Source organism: Canis lupus, chromosome 13 (assembly GCF_003254725.2).
Source record: "Canis lupus dingo isolate Sandy chromosome 13, ASM325472v2, whole genome shotgun sequence".
Lineage (NCBI taxonomy): Eukaryota > Metazoa > Chordata > Mammalia > Carnivora > Canidae > Canis > Canis lupus.
This window is the reverse complement of record NC_064255.1, coordinates 49478567-49505285: the sequence shown is the minus strand read 5'-3', so window position 1 is coordinate 49505285 and position 26719 is coordinate 49478567. Positions and strand designations below refer to the sequence as shown.

General features: G+C 42.0%; 1 protein-coding gene across 1 annotated transcript; it reads left to right on the top strand.

Moving 5' to 3' along the window:
• The first annotated feature begins 18 nt into the window (after nt 1–18).
• On the top strand, nt 19–12585 carry NOA1 (nitric oxide associated 1). Its single transcript, XM_025435808.3, has 7 exons — nt 19–1297; nt 2635–2799; nt 3450–3655; nt 6959–7090; nt 8211–8327; nt 11883–12003; nt 12310–12585. The coding sequence occupies exons 1-7, from the start codon at nt 163–165 to the stop codon at nt 12534–12536; spliced, it is 2103 nt and encodes a 700-aa protein (XP_025291593.3). The 5' UTR covers nt 19–162; the 3' UTR covers nt 12537–12585.
• The last annotated feature ends 14134 nt before the right edge of the window (nt 12586–26719 follow it).

Here is a 26719-nt window from a genome sequence, read left to right as displayed (position 1 = left end):
TCAGATCATTCTCGCGAGAACTCACAGGATTCGAAGTTTGGTGTCGGACAAACGACCGCCCACCAGTAGTCCCGGGCTCCGGTCTCGGGTTTGACGCACGTCTCGGACCCTAGTGCGCCTGCGCGCACGCGTCTCCGCCTCCCGCCCTGGGTCGCGTTCCCCATGCTACCTGCACGCCTCGCCCGCCGGCTGCTGCGGCCCTTCCTGCGGGGATCGGCTCCCGCGGCGGCCGGCCATGGCTCTCGGGGTCCGCTTCTCGAGCGACGTGCGGCCGCGCCCTCCTCCCAGCAGCCGTCGTGCCTGGTACGCGGGCTTTCCCGTGGCTCAGCGGCGCCTGGGGGTTACGAAGGGGGGACTGACGTGGAGGAGCATTTTCTGTTCCCGGAGTACGTTTCGGAGCCGGAGCCTGCACCGACCGTCGAAGAGCAGCTGCGGGAACTGCAGCAGCGGCAGGAGGAGGAGGAGGAGCGACGGAAGCGGCGGCGGCCGCAGAAGGGACCGCCCGGGAGTCGGGGACACCCGGTCGTGGGACACCCGGACCCGACGGTGCCGCCCAGCGGCCTGAGCTGCTCGGGCTGCGGAGCGGAGCTGCACTGCCGGGACCCGGGCGTGCCCGGCTACCTGCCCAGCGAGAAGTTCCTCAGCGCGGCGGCGGAGACCGACGGCGGGCTGGCGCGAGCCGTGTGCCAGCGCTGCTGGCTGCTGGTGCACCACCGGCGCGCCCTGCGCGTGCAGATGAGCCGCGAGCAGTACCTGGAGCTGGTGAGCGCCGCGCTGCGGCGGCCCGGGCCCGCCCTGGTGCTCTACATGGTGGACCTGCTCGACCTGCCCGACGCCCTGCTGCCCGACCTGCCCGCGCTGGTGGGCCCCAGGCAGCTGATCGTGCTGGGGAACAAGGTGGACCTGCTGCCCCAGGACGCGCCCGGCCACCTGCAGCGGCTCCGGGAGCGACTGTGGGACGACTGTACCCGCGCAGGGCTGCTGCGGCCCCCTGGCCGCCGGGGGCCACGGCACGCCGGCGAGGACGGGCAGCGAGACGGGGCGGAGAATTCGAATTCTGCCGCCAGGGCCCGCCCGGTGCTCAGGGACGTGCGGCTCATCAGCGCCAAGACTGGCTATGGAGTGGAAGAATTGATCTCCGCGCTCCAGCGCTCCTGGCGTTACCGCGGCGACGTGTACCTCGTTGGCGCCACCAACGCTGGCAAGTCCACTCTCTTCAACACGCTCCTAGGGTCCGATTACTGCATCGCCAAGGGCGCCGAGGCTATCGACAGAGCCACCATCTCCCCCTGGCCTGGTGAGCCCTCGGGAGGCCTGCCTCCTCTCTTTTCTGAGACGCTGGGAAGTCTGGTTGCGGCCCAGGCCTCTAGTCCATCCTTCCTTAATGCCCACGTGGGGCGCAGTCTGGAGCCTTCCATTTAAAAGTTCCCTCCCGGGCATCCCCAGTGGCTCAGCGGTTTACTGCCACCTTTAACCCCGGGATGTGATCCTGGAGACCCGGGATCGAGTCCCACGTCGGGCTCCTGCATGGAGCCTGCTTTTCCCTATGCCTGTGTCTCTCTCTCTCTATCTCTCTCTCTCTCTCTCTGCCTCTCATGAATAAATAAATAAGATCTTTAAAAAATAATAAAATGAAAGTTCCCTCATGGGCAGTCCGGGTGGCTCAGCGGTTTAGCACCTGCCTTCAGCCCAGGGCCTGATCCTGGAGTCCTGGGATCGAGTCCCACATCTGGCTCCTGCCTGGAGCCTGCTTCTCTCTCTGCCTGTGTCTCTGCCTCTGTCTCTCATGAATAAATAAATAAAATCTTTTAAAAAATAAAACTTCTCTCCCTACTATGGTCACACCTGTCTTTTGTGTCAGCCTAGTGCTTGGAAAGTTAGTATATGTTAGACTTATTTTCTCATGGGAATATTTATGGAGCACTTCTGTGTTCCAGTCACTGTTCTTGAGGCACTGTAGATGAACCAGAGAGCAGAGCTCCAGTTCCTCTCTTGGAAGTTTCCCTGGTAGCTTTACCTTGTATGTTTCTCTTTTCTTTTTCTTCTTTTTCAACTTTTTCTTTTCTTCTTTTCAACTTTCTAAACTTCCACCCTCTCTTAAGTTTATTCGTAAGATCAAATCCAAATACTATACGCATTTAATATTTGAATAATTCACTAATTGTCATTTGGTGTGTGGCTTTGAGAAAAAAATGTCAACTGTGCGGTTTTAAGAAACTTTGGTAATCGCAAAATGGGTCTTTCTGTGACCCTGTTGGTATTTAACTGTTGGCAAAACTCTTGTTCCTTTGAAACCAGTGCTTAACTTTAATAAGCTGTTCTTCTCTGTCCAGACTTTGTTTGAATTATACACAGAAGTGCTTTTATACTGGATGGTAGTACAGTGAAAATGGAAAGAAAGCGGGTCTGCAGATTTGGGATTCAAATCCAAGTTGAGCCTTTGATCCAGTCTCTGAGCCTGTTTCCTCATCTGTAAAATGAGAATGATCTTGTAGAGGGTTGTCTTGAAGGTTAAGTGAAGTAAATAGCAGTACCTGAGACAATGTAGCCAGCCCCTCAAAAATGTTAGTTTTCCTCCCCTTATTTCCTCTTGTAAAATGTTTATAAGAACATTTTTATTCTTTGGTATTTCAGGTACTACATTAAACCTTCTGAAGTTTCCTATTTGCAACCCAACACCTTATAGGATGTTTGAAAGACAAAAAAGGCTTAAGAAAGATGCAGCTGAAGCTGAAGAAAATCTTAGTCCACAAGAACAAAATCAGCTTAAGCTCTTGAAAAGGCGTGGTTATGTAGTAGGTAAGTATCTTCTATAGGAAAACTCTTGTTGGGCCTATGCTAGCATTTTTTTGTTGAGCAACCTGAAATACAGCTGTCTGGGGCTAGCGAGTTTTTGTGGGGAGAGACAACCCCCCTTATTCTAGAACAAAGAGGCCCTTTAGAGGCAAGGCTACTGTTTGAAATCCCAGAGTTCATTGTGCTGAGAAAACTGAAACAGTAGATTCTTGGAGAAATCCAGGAGAGGAAACCTGCAACAACTACCCACGTAGCCAATTGCCAGCAATCGAAGCATTTTCACTGAGAAACAGCACACTCTCCGTGCAAACCAGCACAGGTTGCTGACTCCACAACACAGCTTTAAATTACCTCGTCCCTCTTTCCTTAGTATCTTTTTTCAACCTTCCTTCACTGAAAACAGTTTGATTTCCAGAACTTTCCCCCACCCACCCAACCCCCTGCCCAATGTACACAGCTAGCCACACATTTGACCGTTGCAAGAGTCTGACTCCCATTGCCTTTGACAAAAAGTATCGTTGTAGTCTTGCTTCCAAGCACCATAGTTAGTCTAAGTAACTTGTTTTTGAGGCAAGTAAGGAGAATAAGAATTATCTGTCTGGAGTCAAAAGCTTCAAAAGAATGACTAATAGCTTAAATATAACTTTTTCTAGGAAGAGTTGGAAGGACGTTCTTGTATTCAGAAGAACGGAAAGATGAAGCTGCCTTTGAGTTTGATGCTGATTCACTTGCCTTTGACATGGGAAATGAACCTGCTATGGTTGCAGATAAATCCACCAAACGAGTAGAATTAACTCCACAAGATATAAAAGATGCCCACTGGTTTCATGACACCCCTGGAATTACAAAAGAAAATTGTGTATGTATTTCATGTCTTTTGGAAATAATAACTTTTTTTTCCCAAGATTATTTATTTATTAGAGCACAAGAGGGAGGGGCAGAGGGAAAGGGAAAAGCAGACTCCCCGTTGAGCAGGAAGCCTGATGCGGGACTCTGTCCCAGGACCCTGAGATCATGATCTGAACCAAAGGCAGACATTTGACTGACTGAGCCACCCAGGCACCCCAGAAATATTAACTTTCAATTGCACAAGTACTGTCTTAATTGGCAGAACACAGGAAAGGAGTATCCTTTCACTTTAGGCTCAGTTCTGATTCATTCATAGAAGCAGTTCAGGGTGATCTATGTGCCATCAAGATCAGTATTCCATTTTGTAGGCTTTACTGCTCACAACCTCTTTGTGTTATTGTGGTTGTTACCTTAGTTAGGGAGACATTTATGAAATCCTAGATTTTGAGGTTGGAAGAAAACAAATATCACTGCAGTCCCGCCACATGTTCTGTGCTTGAATTCCCTCTAAACATAGCCATTTGTCTTGAACTGAAATAAGGAGTGACTTACCCTCAGCTAAAGCAGTGTCACCTCATCTCCCATGGTAACCCATTTGGCCTTTGACCTGCCTTTTGTGTTGAGCTGAACAGTCTCCCTGTAACTTGTACCCATTGTTCTTTAAATGGTCCTGCATGGAATGAACAGAATGCCTGTTTTCCTTGCTAGACTTTGAACTACTTTAAAGGGTAATGTTCTATATCTTCTCACTCTTCTCTTTCATTAGTTCATCCTACAAACATTGAACATTTACAGTGCTGACATAATCCAGATTATTTCTCTTTGTTTCTTGTGGCTGTTCTGAGAGATAGGCTTTTCATCAATTCAGGCCTCTATTCAGAATATTTTCTAATTTGTTTTTGTCCTTAAAATATGACACTAAGAACTAAGTGTCTTGTATAAGTATCCTCAGATGAGCACAACTTGGAATAGGATTAACTCCACCTCTCTTGCCCTTATACATCTTACTCTAATTGCAGGATCTCCTGGGCAACTTTGTTTTATTTCATTAAATTAAGCCCGTGTCCTATACACTCATTAAATCTCACAACTTTTTATTCATTTGCAGTTTTGATTATCATCCAAGTCATAGGTTGACTGAAGAATGCATCCAGGATACAGCCTTACAACAGATCCATTAATCAGTTTCCTTTGAATCTGGTCACTGATACAAGTTCCTGGTTTGCCTAATTATGCCTGTTTATGCCTAGGAAAAGTGGTGTCTTAGCTTCTTTTCCTTCTTTGTGTTATCTGAATCACTTAGTTTCATTCTCAAAATTATGCTCTACTTATAGTGTCCCATATCATAGAATCATATGGAGCTTTCACCTTTTCTGTGGTCCAAAATATAATGGCTTGTGTCAACTTTCTCTTCCTTAGCAATCCATAACTTCAGAGTAATTGGACTGCTTTCTAATAATGTTCCAGCACTTGAACTTCACCATTCATTGATTTCTTCCCTTTTAGACTCAAGTCAAGGATAGCAGGTATTTTAGTCATATGTACCCTCTTGTCAAATAGTCAGAAAAGCAAGAATTTGCTAAATATTGTAGCCAGCAAAATGAGACCCTCAAGTCATTAGATCTAAAAGGTCTCTGGCATTTTGTTTCTGTCAGTTTATTGATAAGTTTATTGGATGCCTTAAACCAGTGTTTTCCCAAACTAAATCAAAGAACTCTGCTGAGAAATAAAAGTGTTAAGGTCTCTGCTAAAAAGGGCTAAAAGGCTTCTACTGCAAGTGGCTTTTATTTATTTTATTTTTTAAGATTGTATTTATTTATTTGATAGGGAGAGTACACAAGAAGGGGAGAAGCAGGCTCCCCCCAGAGCAGGGAGCCTGATGTGGGGCTGTATCCCAGGACCCTGGGATCATGACCTGAATGGAAGGCAGATGTTTAACTAACTGAGCCACCCAGGTGCCCCTGTAGGTGGCTTTTAATATGCTTTTTTTTAATACAAATGCTGAGGGAAAGTACTTGCAGGCTCCTTGTTATGTATTTGCTTGTGAGGCTCTCTAGGTTTCATGTGTTCTTTATTTACTTATCTTTCTTTTTTGTTGTTTTTAAGATTTTATTTATTTATTTGAGAAAGTGAGGAGAGTAGGGGGCAGAGTGGGGAGGGAGAGAGAAAGAATCTCAAGCAGAGGGCAGCCGGGGTGGCTCAGCAGTTTAGCTCCACCTTCAGCCCTGGGCCTGATCCTGGAGACCCAGGATCGAATCCCATGTCAGGCTCCCTGCATGTAGTCTGCTTCTCCCTCTGCCTGTGTCTCTGCGCCTCTCTCTCTCTCTCTCATGAATAAATAAATAAAATCTTTTAAAAAAGAAGAATCTCAGGCAGACTCAGAGCCTATCACAGGGCCCAATGTGGGGATTGATCTGAGGACCCTAAGATCATGCATGACCTGAGCTGAAACCAAGAGTCAGATGTTTAACTAACTGAGCCACCCAGGCGCCCCTCCTTGTTATTTTTCTTAATCCAGTTCACAGAAGTTTTTTTTTATCCACTTTTTTACTGACTAATATTTCTTTAAAAAAAAATTTTTTTTTATGTAATCTCTACACCCAGTGTGGAGCTCAGACTCAGAACCCTGAGATCGAGTCACATGCTTTACCAACTGAGCCAGCCAAATGTCCCCATAATATTTCTTTTTAAATCAGATTTTGATTCCCTGAATTCTATCAGAATCTTGTGCTTCCTGGGTTTCCTTTCTATTTTCTCTAGTTTCTTGGAACTCTTCATTCTTAGAAGCCAGAGAATTCATCACTTTCTCATTTTTTGCTGACACTTCAGGGGAAATAAAAAAACTGAAGACCAGAATGTGGAAGAGCGTTCTTCAGCGCTCTCTAACTGCTCCTAGAATGAGTGTTTTTTTCATTTAATGCATGCATACTTGCCACTGGGATAGAAGGTGGTATATTGCCTTACCTTTGGCTGATAACTACTGGTCCCTAGAAGCCTTGATGGAGAGAACATAGTGCTGTTTTGGGAATGACTCAAAGGTGTTTTCGGTTCACACCAGTTTTGACATTTGAGAGATACTGCTGACATACAAAGTCTCATACTCCCGTGTAAGTTGTTTTGCGGGTTACTCAGTATTACATTGTGAAACAAGAGTAGAGCCATCCGCAAATTGATTTAAACAATATAGCAATTTTATGTGCAACAAATTCTGACATACTTTGGTTTATTTTATCACTTTTTTACCTTAGAGGGTATATCACAATATATCTTCAATAAAGGTAATTCTCTAAAACATCTGTCCTCTGCTTTACAGATTTTAAACCTTCTAACAGAAAAAGAAGTAAATATTGTTTTGCCAACATGTTCCATTGTTCCAAGAACTTTTGTGCTTAAACCAGGAATGGTTCTATTTTTGGGTGCCATAGGCCGCATAGATTTTCTGCAGGTAAGGAAAGTCTGTACTGTTAAAAAAAATGATGTAGGATTACTTTAAGGATGCAGGTATATGAACGAGATTGGCAAAATGTTGATAACTAGATCATGACTGTGTAGGAAGTTGATTATACTTTTTTGTTTGCAAATGTCCATAATAAAAACTTGGGGAAAAGAAATGGGAGGAAAAACAAGTAGTGGGTCTCAAAAACTAGATCTTCATTAGGTTATTGAATGCCCATACAGCTTGGCATGAGGAAAAGATGCTGTCCCTATCCTGTGGTACTGTTTCACATGGAAATCATAGGTTAAAAAGAAAAAAATAGGTCCAACCTTTAGGTACATGGTTAATATGCATTAAATAAATCCCACTTTTTTGTTTTAAGCTTTTTTTTTTTAAGCAAACTCTACACCCAACATGGGGCTTGAACTCACAATTGATCAAGAGTCACATGCTCCCCTACCTGAGCAAGCCAGCCTCCCTTCCCCCACTCCTTATATCCCCAAGATATGTATACATTTATGTATGTGCTTTTCTGTTTGATATTCACTTACATAGCATCATACTGGGGATTTTTTAGTATTTACAGAATTGCTCCGTTTTCCCAAAGAGAGGAGAAAAAAGGGAAATGAAACATGGATGTGTCCAGCAACAGTAAATGCAACTTGGAGGCCAGTGCTATAGCATATTTCTTGGGTTTTGTGTTTTTTCATAAATTGTTAGCAATTTAGCCTTACACATTTATGTTTCATTAAAGCCCACAGAACGTTAACTTTACACTGCACAATTTACACTTTACAATGCGCAATTAAAGCATTTCCTTTTACTCACATTTCTTTGTGTGTAGGGGTTTTAAATAGGCTTCATGCCCAGCATGGAGCGCAACTGGGACTTGAACTTACCACCTTGAGATCAAGACCTGAGCTGAGATCAAGAGTTAGCCACTTTAACTGACTGAGCCACCCAGGTGCCCCTCCTTGTGTATTTCCTCTACTTATATTTAATTACACTCCATTTACTTAGAAAAGGAGCTTGATTTAGGGGGACAAAGGGGTCATTGATCGTAACTTGTAATATGCGGTTTTTGCAAGTTTTTCATTCTGTAAAATAATTATTTTCTTCCTTTCTTAAGGGAAATCAGTCGGCTTGGTTTACAGTTGTGGCTTCCAACCTCCTCCCTGTGCACATTACTTCCTTGGACAGGGCAGATACTGTGTATCAGAAGCATGCAGGTCATACATTACTCAAGGTGAGCCACACACTTTGAAGATTACACAATTAGGTTAACGTACACTGTGACAGCCTCACAGCCCTGCTAAGAAAGCCTTTGTTGAACTTACCATTTTTGTTATATGATCAGCTAACTCTCTCCTCACCTGTTCTGCTTGAGGATTTTGGCTATAAAGTAAAGTGAGCTCTATGAGAAAAGGGAGGTTATTTGGACTCATCCTAGAATAGTATGGACTTGTGTTTTTTCTAAACTACACTGGCCAATACCGTAGCCACAAGTGGCTATTTAAATTTAAATAAATTCGGGACACCTGGGTGGCCCACCAGTTAAGGGAGTCTGCCTTCAGCCCAGGGGCATGATCCTGCAGATCCAGGATCGAGTTCCACATGGGGCTCTTTGCATGGAGCCTGCTTCTCCCTCTGCCTGTGTCTATGCCTCTCTCTTTCCGTGTCTCTCATGAATAAAAAAATAAAATCTTTTTAAAAAATTGTTTTTTAAGGGGATCCCTGGGTGGCGCAGTGGTTTGGCGCCTGCCTTTGGCCCAGGGCGCGATCCTGGAGACCCGGGATCGAATCCCACGTCGGGCTCCCTGCATGGAGCCTGCTTCTCCCTCTGCCTGTGTCTCTGCCTCTCTCTCTCTCTCTGTGACTATCGTGAATAAATAAATAAAATCTTTAAAAAAAAAAAAAAATTGTTTTTTAATAAATTTAAGGTAAATAAAATTTAAAGTTGAGTTGTTCAGTTGCACTAGCCACTTTTGACTGCCCAGCAGTCACATCATTGCGGAAAGTTATATCAGATAGCGCTGAATGAAGAGAAGTTACACATTTTCTCACAATTGGGGTTGCTACTGGCTTCTGGTAGATGGAAGCCAGAGATGATGCTGGAATCCTATAGTGCACAAGACAGACCCTCACAACAAAGAATTATCTGGTCCAAAATGTCCATAGTGCCAAGGTTGATAAGTCCTGGCCTGAGTAGAAAAGCCCTCCTCCTAGGTTCTTAATCCCAGACGCTTACAGATTATCTTAGTTTTTCACTCCTGCTCTACTTTCCCCTTGTAGGTATGTTACAGTTTCTCTCTTTTTTTTTTTTTTTTTAGATTTTATTTATTTATTCATGAGGCACAGAGAGAGAGACAGAGACACAGGCAGAGGGAGAAGCAGGCTCCCTGTAAGGAGCCAGATGCAGGACTCCCATCGCAGAACCCCGGGATCACAACCTGAGCCAAAGGCAGACACTCAACCACTGAGCCACCCACACGCCCCTCTCATCTTTAAAAAACGAAACAAAACTCAGGGTCCTGCTTGTTCCTTCTTTTTACAATCAACATTGTAAGTGTTGGTAATGATGTTGAAGGAACACATCTACAAAAACACCAGGTACATCCAGCAGAAATGATTGAGCATTAATTAGTGTTAATGCAACTGAATATAAGCCAAAATCCAAAATATATACCTGCCTGCCCTTCAAGGAGGATAAAAATAAACCTGACTTGAGAAGTAAATGCTTCTTTCTCTCTGTATTTCCTAAGAGAGCCAGACTAAAGTTAAACTCCATTGAAATAACTGCCATAAGGTTAATATTCCAGAGACTTGTAGGATTTGCAGAATGGGTGAGCATATAAAGGCAATCAGCAATATAGAACCTATTGATTTTTCTACACTTAAAAGCCTTTAGGGGTAGCCCAGGTGGCTCGGCAGTTTGACACTGCCTTCAGCCCAGGTGTGATCCTGGAGACCCGGGATCGGGTCCCACATCGGGCTCCCCGCGTGGAGACTGCTTCTCCCTCTGCCTGTGTCTCTGCCTCTCTCTCTCTCTCTCTCTCTGTTTCTCTCATGAATAAATAAATAAAATCTTTAAAAAAAAAAAAAAAAGCCTTTAGTTCTCCTGTTATATTTGCTCACTTTTTAGGCCAAACAATAATATATGAGGTGAAATACAGTTAAGGACTCACAAGAAAGAAAACTTCTTACTCTATATAACATGGTGCTCATAAAAAAGGACCTGTGTGGTGCTCTATCCTAATGTATTTGTGTAGTTTTCAGAGCGGACATCACTGATACTTTCCAAAGTAACAATCCTAGTCTTCTCTCCTACTGTAACGGAAACTTTTTTTGGTGGGGGGGCTGCTCAGAGACTCACTCTTCCATCCCATTTTTCTTACCTCCCAAATCAAAGTCAGCCTTGCCTCCTGATTATCACTGAATCCAGCCTCCCAATTCAAGCTGTAATCTGGTTTCATTAGGTTTATTGAGAACCTATTTTCTTAGCTTCCAGCTTTTATTGCCCTCCTCCTCCCCCAGTATATCTCCCCAGCCACTAAAGTAGTGGTTCTCAATCAGGGGACATTTGACAATGACTAGAGTCATTTTTGTGTTTCACAACTTGGTGGATGCTGCTAAAAATTCTACAATGCACAAGACAGCCTCCCCACCCCGACAACAAAAAACTATTCAGCCTAAAATGTCGACAGTGTCGAAGTTAAGAAACCCTGCACTATAGAGATCTTTCCAAAATACAAAGCAGGTCACAGTATTTTTTTATTCCTATCTGTTCTTTTTCCTGCTAATTCCTTGGTATTTCCACATTACTAAGAAATCTAAACTGATAGCCTCGTCACTAATACACACACATACACAGACTGAACATACCTTAGACAATTCAACTACAATTCCCCGAACTCATCCTTTTTCCTGTTTTTGTGTCTATACTTGATGCTAACCCTGAATACCTTTCTAGTAAGTAATTTCAACCTATTGCTCACAGTACTACTCAGATATTGCTTCTTCATTAATGTTTTCCTTGACCAAAATGTGTTCATAACTTCTTCCTCCACAACTGTAGTACTTAATAGATGCCTCCCATCACATGCCTTACCTTGTAATTTGTTTACATGTTCTTTCCACCTTCTGACCTCCTTGAGGGCAGGGACCATATTGTAACATCTATTTTGTGTCCCTAATGTTAAACCAGAGAGATCTATTAATAAGTTATTATCCAGCTACTTCCCATTCATGGACACATCTGTAAACAGAAGTTGAACCTTATCCATCATACATGTACCCTTCACTTGCAGTGAGGCAGGGATTAATCTTTGAGGCCAGCCAGGCCTATGAGAACTAAGGTATTTTGAAGGATATTATCTTTTTTTTTTTTTATTTTTTTTTATTATTTATGATAGTCACACAGAGAGAGAGAGAGAGAGAGGCAGAGACACAGGCAGAGGGAGAAGCAGGCTCCATGCACCGGGAGCCCAACGTGGGATTCGATCCCGGGTCTCCAGGATCGTGCCCTGGGCCAAAGGCAGGCACCAAACCGCTGCGCCACCCAGGGATCCCTGAAGGATATTATCTTAATTGCCAAACATTACTCTGCAAAGCTTAATGGAGGGCTGTAAAAATAGTGTAAACTGATAAAGATTCTGCTATCAGGAGGTTACCACTAGAAACATGTTCACATGCAGTTCTTGGCACTGGGGTAGGCTTCATTTCACAGAGCTCCCATGCTTTTCATTGGAACAAGAAGTGATTTGGGATTTTCAGTAGCTGAGAATATTTATCTCAATGGCAGATTCCAATGGGTGGAGAAGAACGAATGGCAGGATTTCCTCCTCTTGTTGGTGAAGACATTACATTAAAAGAAGGACTTGGGGAATCTAAAGCAATGGCTGACATCAAATTTTCATCTGCAGGTAATTTTACACCAAGCACTTTTTAAAAGGTGAATAAAGTAGCCTTTACTGACTTACAGTAGATTTTTTTAGAAATGTGCATTTAATTGACATAAACTGAGGATTTTAGGAAATACATACTAGTTTATTCATTAAATGAAACCTACTCTAAAAATAAATTTGTACCTTTTCACAAATGCATGCCTTCTTTAAAAATCGAGTGAAGGAGCAGCAGCCTCCTTTGGTGTTCCGTTTTGAGCTTGGGGTAGGTGTTTTTAAGAAGATATTTGCTAACACCATTTTGTGTTCTGTCCCATGCCTGCATAGGTTGGGTTGCAGTAACACCTCAGTTTAAGGACAGACTGCATCTCCGAGGCTATACACCTCAAGGAACAGTTCTGACCGTCCGGCCCCCTCTCTTGCCACACATCGTTAACATCAAAGGAGAGCGCCTCAAGAGAAGTGTGGCCTATAAAACCAAGAAGCCTCCTTCCCTTGTGTACAATCTGCAGAAGAAAAAACAGATGAAGTTGACCTTGTTCACTGAATATTAACATAACTACATACATAAATATAACCATAATAAAGCTGTCTTTGCTCCTACTCTTCTTGAACCACCCAGGACTGTACCTGTTTGTAATGTATTGAATTTGTATATACAAGGTTTTTTTTGTAAGGTGTATATATGTATGTATGTGACCCTAATATACGTAAAAAGTAGTTAAGCTACATTCAAGTTTCTTGCATTATTAAGACCATATACTGGGGTCCCTAGTTGGCTCAGTCAGAGAAGCGTGCAACTCTTCGTCTTAGGGTCATGAGTTCAAGTCCACATTGGGCATAGAGATTACAAAACAAAACTTTAAATAAATAAATAAATAAATAATAAATAAATAAATAAATAAATAAACAAACCAGATGTCATTTCTTATTTACAGCCTAGTTGGGAGAGCAACATCGCAGCTGGCATATGAAAAAAATGGTAAGAAATGAGTCTCCAAAATACATTGGCTTAAGTAAAATAGAAGTGAATAGTGCCTCTGCTCCATATAGTTATCAAGTATCCAACTGGTGGAACACTCCATGGCTTCATCTGTAGGTCTACATCAATCAGAAGTCTACCTTTTATTATTCCTAGCTGAGTAAATAGCACTGTAGCTGTGTACAGTGAATAACTGGCAAGTCAAGTCCCAGATCCCAATGTTAGATAAATGCTAGTGGGATTAGCTGGCCTGAAATGCAGTCAGATCCATGAACTTCCTTGTAGACTAAGGTTTACCATAGAATTAATAGACATACCTATGTCTTCAGTCAACAGGCATCCATCCCCTAGCCCCCCATCTCACTAAGACAACTTAGAATAAATGGCTAGCATTTTAAGATGTAACTTGTAAGAACTGTAGATCTTGCTTTCATCATGTTTCAAAGTAAATACTATTGGCATCTTGGGGAAGGGAGCCCCTTATGTGTAAAACTGCATTTCAGGATGCCAGCATCCCTCCCCAGATACTAAATGCCACTAACAGCTCCCCCTGCCCCATTAGTCCTGGTGACAAATGAAAAGTACTTCTTATATTTATATATTTTATATATTTTCCTCTAGAGGGCAGTAGCTTCCCAAGTTGAGAAATTTAATTTCCAGTTTTTATTTTGGAGAAAATAAAACGCCATTAATTTTACAAGTCAAAACCTGGCATTTACATAGAAATATAGAGGAATGCCAGGGTGGCTCAGTGGTTGAGTGTCTGCCTTTGGCTCAGGATGTGATCCTGGGGTCCTGGGATCGAATCCACATCAGGCTCCCTGGGAGGAGCCTGCTTCTTCCTCTGCCTATGTCTCATGAATAAATAAAAAATCTTAAAAATTAAAAGAAATATAGAACCTAAGAACTAATGCTATCACTCTAATAACTTCTGAATTATTTTAGAAAGCAAAGCATTCCTCCTTAATGTCTCTTTTAGACCTCTTGACTAATAAAGATCCAGTTTTTAAGTGTTCATAATTTATACTCTCAGATTTTTACCTCTGAAATTCAATGGTTTTGTTTTATAAAGCTTGACTGAAACAGGTGTTTCAGGGTATCTTGCTAGAAGTTTCAAACAGTACAGTTTACTAGGCAAATTTAGTTTCCCTGGTTATATTAGTTAATGTCTTCAAGTCTTCATTTTCTCACCTACAAAAGGAGGGAAAGATGTTGGATTTCTCTTGGTCCTTGTATAATTCTCAGGAAAAACAGGCAGGAAAGCCAAGAAAGAGTGTTTCCTATACCACAGACAAAAAAGATGCCCCATGCCCAGACAGTTGAGGCCTTCAGCTAGGATCTATGTTTACTCCATACGCTGTCAACATAATACAGCCCAGGGCAACCCCGGGTGGCTCAGCGGTTTGGCGCCACCTTCGGCCCAGGGCGTGATCCTGGAGACCCGGGATGGAGTCCCGCAACCCTGCATGGAGCCTAAGCTTCTCTCTCTGCCTCTCTCTCTTTCTGTGTCTCTCATGAATAAATAAATAAAATAAAAAATCATTAAAAAGAAAAATGCAGCCCAGGATCACTACTGGTATATTCAATTCCACGGTAGATTTTACTTTAAGTTGTTACTGTATTGGTTTCTGAGCTTTATTTAGTTTATTGATAGTTTTTATTTTTCTTTAGAGATTTTATTTATTTGAGATTTTATTTGAGAGATTTAGAGCATGAGCAACAGTAGAGGCAGAAAGAAGCAGGCTCCCCACTGAGTAAGGGAGCCTGATGCAGGGCTTGATCCCATGATCCTGAGATCATGACCTGAGCCGAAGGCAGACACTTAACCAACTGAGCCACCCAGGCACCCCTTTACTGATACTTCTTAATCCAGTAATCTAAGTATGAAGACCTCCCTTGAATCAGTAATCATTTACACTATGGCAGCATGCAGGAATAAGTAAAATTAATGGCCAAGTGTCAGGACAACCCGCTCACTTTTCCACAGAACAGAGACTGGGGCAACCCCAGTGGCGCAGCAGTTTGGCACCGCCTGCAGCCCGGGGTGTGATCCTGGAGTCCCAGGATCGAGTCCCACATCGGGCTCCCTGCATGGAGCCTGCTTCTCCCTCTGCCTCTATGTCTCTGCCTCTCTCTCTCTCTCTCTCTCTCATTTTCTCTATGAATAAATAAATAAATAAAATCTTTAAAAAAAAAAAAGAAAAGAACAGACTGTTTTGAGTGGCCAGAAAACAATTAAGCAAGTTTATACTAGATCATTTACAAGTTCAGCTTTGTGGTGGTCTGCATGTCACCTCTTTTGTACTCATGTCTAAAACAAGTAAAATATGTGTCATCAAAGGTTCTTGACTTCTATTTAACATTAAACTCAAAGGTTTGTTGTTGCTGTTGTTGTTATACTTTCTCTCTCCTTTCCCCCTCGAAACAGCAGCATTTTCTTCAAAGTTACTGAAACAAAGTTTAACACATCTTGTATTTTTAATCACCATAAATGGCGATTAGAACTTTACCACGTAGTTCCCCAGAGTCTAAATTTGTTTATGTTGCTTGCAACACTCACTTCCCATGACAACCAGGGAGAAGTGCAGCACAGATGCAATCTTGGATGCTTGTGTTTCTTGATCAGACACTTCCTACAAAATGGAGATGAAGGCCAGTTCCCTGCAGATGACTAACGTGGAGCTCCAGCTGTGCCAGCCGTGGCAAAGTTGTTATTGCTTCACTGAGTAGGCACCCAGCGCTCAAGCTGAGGCGAGCTGTTTCGTAGACAGCCTCTGATCATTTATCCTGGCTCCCCTCCCACTTGGCTCTGTCTTGCGGAGCAATAGAATCATTTCCATTCTTTCTCAGACTGTTCCATTTTCTCTTGGCTGCTTTCCTCCTCCCAGGGGGATTGTTTTCTCAACTGTCAAAGAGTAATGCTTAAACATTAAAAACAAGACCTCACACTCATGTGAATCGAATAGATAGCACCTTTGCCTGCTCTGAAAGTCACTGTGTCATGTTGTCTGCCCCCCCTAAATGTCCAGTAGTGAGAGGGGAACGGTTCAAGGTTAATATTTTAACACCATATAGGAATGATGCCTCACTTTTTCCCTTCATGTCAAAGAGCATTGTTATTCTCTCATTTAGTACAAGAGTTTCATGATCTGAATATTACTAAGTCTATCTAGAGCATCCTGAAGATACCTGTGGCTTGGACCCGCCAGGTTCTTGTGTTTCAAAAGCTTCCTTTTCTCTCCCGGATAATTCACAGAATTTACCTTGTAGGTAATCAACCTAGTAGAAGAATTTCTCTGGTCTTAATGTTCTCATTGGTAGATGCAATAGATATGATGCTTAATGGCAGACGTTATCAGTACCTCTAGCCAGTAGCTGTGGCAAATCTGAAAAAACACAGGACACACCAAAACAAACAAACAAACAAACAAGACACACATGTGCTAGAGAACACATCATCAGGTGATTTTAGAAGGGAAGAATGCCAAGGTCCTTTCTAACTTTTCAGTAAGTCTGTGAAAATAGCAGGCATTCAATCCATAATTGAATGAATTAGGAGAATGAGGGGATTTTCTTGTTTGGTTGGGCTTTCCATTCCCTGGAAAATAGCAACAGAGCAGACTTAAATTTGCATAGTAGAGGGGCGCCAGCATGGCTCAGTTAAGCATATGACTCTTGATTTCGGCTCAGGTCATGATCTCAGAGTCATGAGATCAGTTCAGGTCATGATCTCAGGATTGTGAGATGGAGCACCACAATGGGCTTAAGATTCTCTCTGTCCCTGCCCTCCCACCGTGTGTCCATGCACACACACCCATGCTCCCTCTTCAAAACAAAATAAAACAATTTGCTTAGAAGCATTTGCATTCTCCTAGGGTTTCTTTCTTTCCTGCATAAGGGCACCACCTCATGGTAGTTGTATTTCAGACTGCTAATGGTTGCTAGGATCATATATTACATTATAATAATAATAGCTATCTCTTATAAAGCACATGCAATGAGCCACACACAGTTTTAAGTGTTGTATATATATTAGCTGAATCTCTACAGCAAACACCATGAAGGAGATATTACTATTACCTGCATTTACAGATGGGAAAACTAAAGCACAAGTAACTTGCCCAGAGTCACACAATCAATGAACAATGGAGCTGTGATTGACACAAAACCCAAGCACTCTAGGTTCAGCACCCCTGTGGGTTTAATTGTACAGTAAAACTAACTTTAGTCCCTTTCATCATACGGTTCCATGGATTTCAATATATGTATGTTTGTGTAATGACCTCCATAATCACAATACACAACAGTCCCATTCGACAGCACCCAGGTTTCTAACCCCTACACAATACTTCCTCTGTATATGGGAACCCATCACAAGTCTAAAAGAGGGAACTTTTCAATCTCAGGGGGGAAACATGTTATCTCAGAAAGGCCACTTTGAAGACCTCCAAAGGAAATGACACAATTTCCATGGAAACTCTAAATGCCACATAATTCTTTCTAGCTTTCTTGAATGCCACTATAAACAATTCTACTGTGACAAAGGTATTTCTCAGGGTTAGGGCTGTGTGTGTGTGTGTGTGTGTGTGTGTGTGTGTGTGTGATGTGCTATACTCTTGCTGTCTTACTTCAGCAGTGCTGAACCAACGTCAAGTGTCCCAGTGTGATTTCCTTGCTCTCTTACCATCTCAGATAGCTTTAAATCAACTGTGCTTTCATGGCTGGCTGGGAATCTTTTCACATTGCTAGTGAGCTTTGCCAAGTACCACGGACAGATCACAGCATGAGTGGAGATCCTGACCCACAGTTCTGATTAAGAAAATAGTAAATTAAATACACAGGAAATCTGGAATGCAAACATCCAAAGAATTATACCACTAAACTATCACAGAAAAGAAATTGATTTTTAGTTCTGACTCTACTAGTGACATAGAACTGTATTAGACCAGAAGAACTCTATTCACAAAGCCAAATAGCCTCAAGTGCCAAACTGATTTGGTCTTGAACTTGTTTAAATGGAATTGCCTTTTCTATTTGTATGGCACTCATCCTCTTCCTGTTCATTTTTACATGTTTTACTAAAAGGGAATCCTGGTTGCCGAACTAAAAACTTTCTATTATCTCCAGTTTTTCTCAACATTTAACATCAGGCTTAAAAAGTTGTGGAGGTTTTTGGTGTTTTGGTTTTTTTTTGTTTTTTCCTTTAAACTCCATGGTTAAATTACTCAATAGGAAGGAAAAATAGAAACTACTTTTCTCTAAAATGCCAGATAAAAGATATATTTTGGTGAAACACTAGCTAAAGAAAATGTCTTTTTCACTGGACAAATAAAGTGATCGTGTAAAGCTAATTCTGAGAAATGTGAAAATTTTCAGCATGGAAACTTGGATGAGACTGTTCAACAAAGGAAAACTATGCCTAATGGTCCCATTTACCCACTAATTCCCCCATTAGGCATAAGCTAAGTCACTTCTAGGAAGTTGCTCATTTGTTAATTGGAAATGCTTTTTTATTGGGGCGCCTGTTGGGTGGCTTAGTTGGTTGGGCATCTACCTTTGGCTCAGGTTGTGACCTTCCTGGGATTGAGCCTCAGGCTCCCTGCCAAGCAGGGAGCCTGCTTCTCCCTCTGCCTGTTTCTGTGTGTGTGCACGTGCATGAGCACACTCTCTCAAATATTTAAAAAAAGGAAATGCTTTTTCATTAACTAGATTCGGGGCATTATTAGATTTGTATCCTTGTCTATTGCTGGGTAACAAACTAAGTGACAAACTCAAACTAAGTGACTTTACACAAGCATTTATTTGCTCCCATTCCTTAGTTTGGCAGTTTAATCTAGGCTCAGCTAAGTGGCTCTTCTGCTCTATAGAGACATACACTTGCAGAGCTCACTCTGTATCAGGAGCTCCATCTGGGATGGTCATTAATAACTGGGAAACCCAGGCCTTTTTCCAGCGGTCACTCCTTCTACCCAAGGTCTCACCCTCAAGCTTGTTCACAAGGGAACAGTGTTTAGAAAGAGCATGAGACCAAGGGGCAAGGCCTCCAGGGGCTGAAGCTCAGAAGCTACACATGTCACTGCTGCATTTTGCTGGTCAGAGAAAGTCATGATGGCAGCAGCACAGACAGGGACTCAAGCTGACTGGAAAGGCTACAAAGAATCTGTGCACCAGATTTTATCCACCAAATATCTGGCATGTTGACCACCTTGAGGAAAATGCAATGTAACATGCTATCCGTTTTAACAACCTTATGAAGAGAATCCACTGTAAATCTGCAAAATAAGAAATTTGATGCTAGTTTAAATTTATCTCAGGAGTGAGGTACATATAGCAGTGATGCAACTTAGGAGAGGAGAGAGGAAAAGGCTATGGAATGTTGATGCCATCATAAATCTTTTAGGAACATTGTTTTTACCCATGCATGTATAACTTTCATAACTTAAAATGAAAAAAAATCCATTCAGGGATGGCTGGGTGGCTCGGTGGTTGGTGGTTGAGCGTTGAGCGTCTGCCTTTGTTGAGCGTCTGCCTTTGTCTCGGGACATGTCCCGGGGTTCTGGGATCAAGCTGGGATCAGGCTCCCTGCAGGGAGCCTGCTTCTCCCTCTGCCTGTGTCTCTGCCTCTCTCTGTGTCTCTCAGGAATAAATAAGTAAAATCTTTTTAAAAAGAAAAAACAATCCATTCAGATTCAAATACAGCCTACCTCCACCCCCATGAAGTACTTACAGTAGCAGAAAACTATCTCAGGAAGTGAGCTATCTACAGAAATCTCTCTGGGGGGGTAAGGTAATGAGAACACAGAATTTAAGGACGCTCAAAACAGTATCCTACTGCTCTTCAAGAAGGAATAAAGAGATTTGAGGCAGAATCCAAGCTGAGGATCCTCAGACCCTAGAAACTCTTCTTTTCCTGGCTCTACAACCAGGGTGAAGGATGGAGTGACATGGGGTTGGAACCCCTCTTTTAACCCTGACCACCTACTAGCACTTTTTTCTACCAGCACTTCTTGATCTCTGCAATCCCCTCCCCTTTTAGTCCTGTGGATGGACACTGGGTCCTGGCTTAGACGGAGTGGGGGATGGGAAGCAGAAGGAATCCTATAGGCAGTCCCACTTGCTCCAGTCTTCAAATCAATGTTTAGAACTGTACACTGGGGTATCTAGAAATTTGATAACAGATTAGCTTATTTTCTATCCCACTAGAGCTCCACCCTGCCCGCCCCCCTCCAACAACAAAGGAACCCAAATGGCAGTGCTACTGCCAGGGCAAAATTTGGGCATTTCTAGCTCCCTGGCTTCAGTCCCCCAACCAGTAAAACCTCTCAACCTGAAAACTCTAAGGAGATGTGCAAAAGAAAAAAAAAAGACACTTCAACTTTTAAATAACCAATATTTTCCAAAGGGAAAATAACCGCACTACTACATATCTTAGCCTTGGGGGTGGTGGAAGTACAATGGGATTATACTCAACAAATAGCACAGGCTAAAAATGGTTAACATCTCAAAAGAAACCATGTGAACTTTCCCCACCAGTTGATGTCAAAATTATGAAAGATGGGATCCCTGGGTGGCGCAGCGGTTTAGCACCTGCCTTTGGCCCAGGGCCTGATCCTGGAAACCCGGGATGGAGTCCCACATCGGGCTCCCTGCATGGAGCCTGCTTCTTCCTCTGCCTATGTCTCTGCCTCTCTCTCTCTCTGTGACTATCATAAATAAATAATTTTAAAAAAATGAAAGTGGAAAAAAAAATAGGCAAAAAGTTGTAACATTGAAGACTTTTTTTTTTTTTAAGATTTTATTTATTCATGAGAGACACACACAGAGAGGCAGAGACAGACAGAGGGAGAAGCAGGCTCCATGCAGGGAGCCCGATGTGGGTATTGATTCCGGGTCTCCAGGATCATGCCCTAGGCTGAAGGCAAGTGCTAAACCACTGAGCCCCCCAAGCATCCCACACTGAAGACTTTTAAAGCTGTATTGTATATTTACAGAACTGCCCAGCTGAGTGAAGTGTCAGTCGGAGAAGGACAAACATTATATGTTCTCATTCATTTGGGGAATATAAATAATAGTGAAAGGGAATATAAGGGAAGAGAGAAGAAATGTGTGGGAAATATCAGAAAGGGAGACAGAACGTAAAGACTGCTAACTCTGGGAAATGAACTAGGGGTGGTAGAAGGGGAGGAGGGCGGGGGGTGGGAGTGAATGGGTGACGGGCACTGGGGGTTATTCTGTATGTTAGTAAATTGAACACCAATAAAAAATAAATTAAAAAAAAAAGTGAAGGGAATTAAGAGTACAGTTTATCATGATGTGTGCTAAATAATGTATAGAATTGTTGAATCACAATATTGGACACATGAAACTAATATGACAATGTACATTATTTATACATAAATAATTAAAAATAAAGAAAAGAAAAAAAAGTATATCATTAAGTGAATGTACCAAAGTCTTTATATCGATACCAGGAGGTTATTAAACATTTAACATAATTGTCAAAAAAAAAAAAAAAAAAAGAACTGCCCAAAGCTTGAAAAGGACACTTTATTGATATTTACTCAAAGTGATCAATGTTCTAGCAAGACTGGGGATCCAGAGATCTGCAAAGGTCTCAGGATTATCATCTACCATTTTTCAGGCCCTATTGGAAAGCACATTTCCCATGTATGTGAGTAGCCCAAAGAGTCTCAAGGGTCCTTACCTCTGGAACCCACTGACCTGAAACTGAGGCCCTGAAATAAATCTGGACCATCCACCTTCACCTGCATGGGGTAGACTGACCTGGGCCTGCTTCCTGGCAAGCCATCTGCTGATCAGAACTCCAGCCAGCGTTAATGTGTGCATTCCTGTACGTGCATGCTCATGCTGAAGACCACCAAAAAGGCACAAGATGGAGAGAGAAATGCCTGCTACTATTACTACTATCAGGGTTATAACTGCTGACTGGTCAACAATAAATAAAACATGGGAAGACAGCACAGAGAGAAGCTTACATTGTTGTTGTTGTTGTTTTTAACTGAAAACACCTGGTGTCCAGAGGACCTCAAGACTATAGGTAGAAACCTTGGTCAGGGACTCTGCTGCTCTTCCTCCTTCCTGCTGTGTAGAATGGACAGCCTATTACTGTTATGTCTCCACTACTCCCAATCAATTCTGGGAGACTGGGAGACACCCACGCACAGCCAAGTTATCTACAACTTGTGATATTCTAATCAATGGGTCAGATGGGACAAATGTCAAGGCCTGTAATACAGCAGGCTCACAGGGCCCAAGAACCAAGGGCATTTTCAAATAAATACGGCTCTCAGGGTGACTGGGTGGCTCAGTTAGGTGTCTGCCTTCATGACTCAATCAGGTCATAATCTTGAGGTCCTGGAACTGAACCCTGCATGGGCCTCTCCGCTCAGTGGTGAGTCTGCTTCTCCCTTTCCCTCTCCCTCTGTAATCTCTCTCGCTCTAACAGAATCTTTAAAAAAGAAAAAAAAATCCAGCTCTCAACTTTAAATTATGACATATTCTTATGCTTTCAAATAGCTACCCCACAAGGGTACATGGGTAGCTCAGTGGGTTAAGTATCTGGCTTTTGAGTTTGGCTCAGGTCATGATCTCGAGGTTGTGGGGTCAAGCCTTGTGTCAGACTGCACTCAGCATGCGAGTCTCCTAAAAATTCTTTCCCCCTCCCCTTCTGCTTCTTTCCCAGCTCATGCTCACTCTCTAAATAAAATTTTAAATATATAGCTAACACATTATAGTAGTATCTAAAAATGCCAGCTTAAAAAAATTAACATAAACCATCTCAGAACTAGGCTTAAGTAGGATTAGGGCACAATTCTTTTATCCTACTTTTGTTTTAAAAAGGTGATATTAGGGATCCTTGGGTGGCGCAGCGGTTTAGCGCCTGCCTTTGGCCCAGGGCGTGATCCTGGAGACCCGGGATCGAATCCCACGTCGGGCTCCCGGTGCATGGAGCCTGCTTCTCCCTCTGCCTATGTCTCTGCCTCTCTCTCTCTCTGTGACTATCATAAATAAATTAAAAAAAAAAAAAGGTGAAATTAATCTACTGATGGTAAGCTTCTGATGTGATCTTTACTAAATATAAACTGACTAGAAATTGATAGAGGGATGCCTATTTAAAGAGCGCCCTTTTTATCATGTTAATAGGGCACTGTAAATTGAGAACATTCAGATTAGGCTGATATCCCTTTGATCACTAATTGCTCCTTTTATTTTTGTAACATCCATTTCCCACATAATATTCACTTAATCAGGGGATCCCTTGGTGGCGCAGCGGTTTGGCGCCTGCCTTTGGTCCAAGGCGCGATCCTGGAGACCTGGGATCGAATCCCACATCGGGCTCCCGGTGCATGGAGCCTGCTTCTCCCTCTGCCTATGTCTCTGCCTCTCTTTCTTCTGTGACTATTATAAATAAATAAAAATTAAAAAAAATATTCACTTAATCAAAAAGGCAGTGTAACACAGACCTGCCACTTCCTACTCTAATATCACAATTTACTTGTCTGTAGGTTGCAATGTTTGAATAACAACTTACTTCTTGGTTATGTTAAGGGGATTCGGTTAAGGGGATGTGCTTGATACTTATAAAAAGTACTTATACTACTAGATGTTAATGCAGGATCACCAAGCCCATGCCACCTTTGTTCCCAAAGACTTAGGAGTTGTCTTACATGGATCACGAGTAAATACTACCTACTCTTACATGAAATTAGCCATTTTATTTCTCTCCAACAACAGCTTCCTTTTTTTTTTTTTTTATTTATTTATGATAGTCATACAGAGAGAAAGAGAGAGAGGCAGAGACACAGGCAGAGGGAGAAGCAGGCTCCATGCACTGGGAGCCTGACGTGGGATTCGATCCCGGGTCTCCAGGATCACGCCCTGGGCCAAAGGCAGGTGCCAAACCACTGCGCCACCCAGGGATCCCCAACAGCTTCCTTTAATGGAATTTCATACTTCTGTGCACAGGGCACAGAACATCTCATCAGAAAAATCTTTGTTCTTTTATGCCAGTAAGACTCCCGTTGGGCTCCCCACACGGGTCAAATAGACATGGCCTAGCTAGTTGTATCTTATGCTCAAATAGGGAGCTTAAAAACTGTAATTCTTTCATATATCATTATATGGGTAATTCATTCACCCCAGTAATGGTAGCTTAGTGTGAGGTGTTATTACCTACCCACATCTATGCTGAACATTAAATGCTGGACATGTTATTCATCATTCTATTTTAAGCAACACTAAATTAAACACTCCAAATATATACATCTTCTGTGTTTAAAAAAAAAAAAAGCTTTCACACACAAAGTTTAGGACTTGATTACTGGGCAGCCTGGGTGGCTCAGTGGTTTAGCACCGCCTTCAGCCCAGGGCGTGATCCTGGAGACCTGGGATCGAGTCCCACGTCGGGCTCCCTGCATGGAGCCTGCTTCTGTCTCTGCCTCTCTATGAATAAATTTTTAAAAATCTTTGAAAAAAAAAAAAAGACTTGATTACTGTTAGAAAACCTGAAAGAAGTTCTATTAAGAACACAAGCATAGGGACACCTGGCTGGCTCAGCGGTTGAGCATCTGCTTTCAGCCCAGGGCGTGATCCTGGATTCTCAGGATTGAGTCCCACGTCGGGCTCCCTGCATGGAGCCTGTCTCTCTCTCTCTGTCTTTGTCTCTCATGAATAAATAAAATCTTTAAAAAAATATAACTATTAAAAAAAAGAACACAAGCACAAACATAATTTTTAAGATTATAAGAGATTATGGGTCCTCTGAACCTCACTTCATGAGAATACTTCCAAGATTGTCAACCAATTTTGGTGATAAAGATATCAGAGAAATAGGCATTAAAGTGATTAGACCATGACACATTCACCCTTTGGAACATTATGCAATAGCTACAAAGAATGAGGAAGTTCCTAACTACTGACATCAATCCCCAAATTCTGCAAGCTGCAAAATATCAATAATCCTATTTATATCAAAAGCATAGAAACCAAACAATATGTATACAGATACAGAGATAAAGAGTTAACAGTAAACCATTAAAAGTAGTTAAATCTAAAGAACATGAGAGTAACAGGGTTAACAAGAAGAGGGCTAGTCAAGATAGACTTTTTTAATGAGAATTTAGTTACACATGCATTGTGATTTTTATTAAAATATTTTTTATTTATTCATAAGAGACAGAGAGAGGCAGAGACATAGGTAGAAGGAGAAGCAAGCTCCATGTAGGGAGCCAGACACAGGTCCCTACATTGTGATTTTTACAAAGCAATCAGGGCACACACACAAAGAAATAAAAGGTATGGTATTTCAAAATCAATATAAGAATGAGGATACTGATCTCTAAAATTGCCCCTTCTGGTAGTAGAATCTTGACCACTGGTAAATTTCCACCTGCAGTTCATCCCTTAAAGACATTCCAGCAAGCTTCCATAATTTTATAGCACTGTTATGACTTAAGCAGAGGGATATTCGATATATCTGAGTTTCAAAGTATTCGGTCATAAGTAAGAATCTTCAGTGTATTAGGACTAAGTCAATTCTTATGAAAGGAGCCAGAAAGAAAGGGCACTCCGCACTCCCCACCCCCAACAAAATTGGGGTGAAGTGAATGACTGCCAGGTAATACATGAAACAAGAACTGGGATCTACCAGAAGGAAAAGCTCTTCCTGATGAGAATACATAGAACATAGAAGGTATAATGTATTCAAGCAAAAATAATTACATGCTAAAATCATTGGGTTTCTTAAAAAGATTGTTTCAATATATCTTCCCACAGATTACAAAGGGAAAAAATAACTTAATAGAGAAATCTGGTGAACCACACCTTAATCAAATGAGTTAACACCAATAATGGGATAAACTGACACGATGTATGCCATCTGGAGTAATACACCAATATTTAGTATTCCTGCCAAAATGTATAACCTGAACTGAGGCATGAATAAACAGTATTTAGAATATTCTAAATTAAGGAACACTCTTTAAACCACTGGGATGAACTCTTAAAACTCATTATTGTGAAGAACAAGCTAGGGAATTGTTCCAAATTAGAGGAAACTGAAGAGATGAGACAATTGAATGCAATGGGTGTTAGGAACAGGGGGACTATTAAAAGGTTACTATTAAGACATTTGAGACAATTTGAACATATATTGTAATACATTTTATCAATTTAAAAGTCCTACATTTTTAACTAGAGCCTGGTTGTGCAAAAGAATGCCCTTATCCTTAGGAGGCAAGAACTGAAATATTGAGATAAAGAGGTACGCTACTTAATTTCTGGTGGTTCTACAAAGCACACATATTATACAGAAAGCAAGTATGAGTGAATCCAAATGAGGGTACACAAAATTTCAAGATACCATTGCTGCAATTTCTCTAAGTTTGAATCTTTTTCAAAATAAAATTTAACAAAGTCTCTTTCTCAAGATTTGCTATTTCCTGTAACTTGGGTTGACTCCCAATATCCTCGGTCTGTGAAACAAGAGATTTCTGCATTATCAGAATTTAAAAATTACAGTAAACCTACCATTGTAAATTAATTAGCTGAAATCAAGGAGAAACACAGAAACACCTCACACACAATTCTTGGCCTGGGCAACTATTTACCCTACTAAGGACCAGATACTATGTTAGCTGCTTAATAAAGTAGTGAACATGAAAGCATTCTGACTCCTACGATATTATAATGTAGTTTGACACAAAAGCCCATGTACTTCTTTAACATTAAAAGCTG

Excerpts from the sequence above, each read along its gene's own strand:
- NOA1 (XM_025435808.3), top strand. The coding sequence starts at position 163 with ATGCTACCTGCACGCCTCGCCCGCCGGCTGCTGCGGCCCTTCCTGCGG. Across the intron at positions 3,656-6,958 it reads GAATTACAAAAGAAAATTGT|ATTTTAAACCTTCTAACAGA; the intron begins GTATGTATTTCA and ends TCTGCTTTACAG. Across the intron at positions 8,328-11,882 it reads CAGGTCATACATTACTCAAG|ATTCCAATGGGTGGAGAAGA; the intron begins GTGAGCCACACA and ends TCTCAATGGCAG.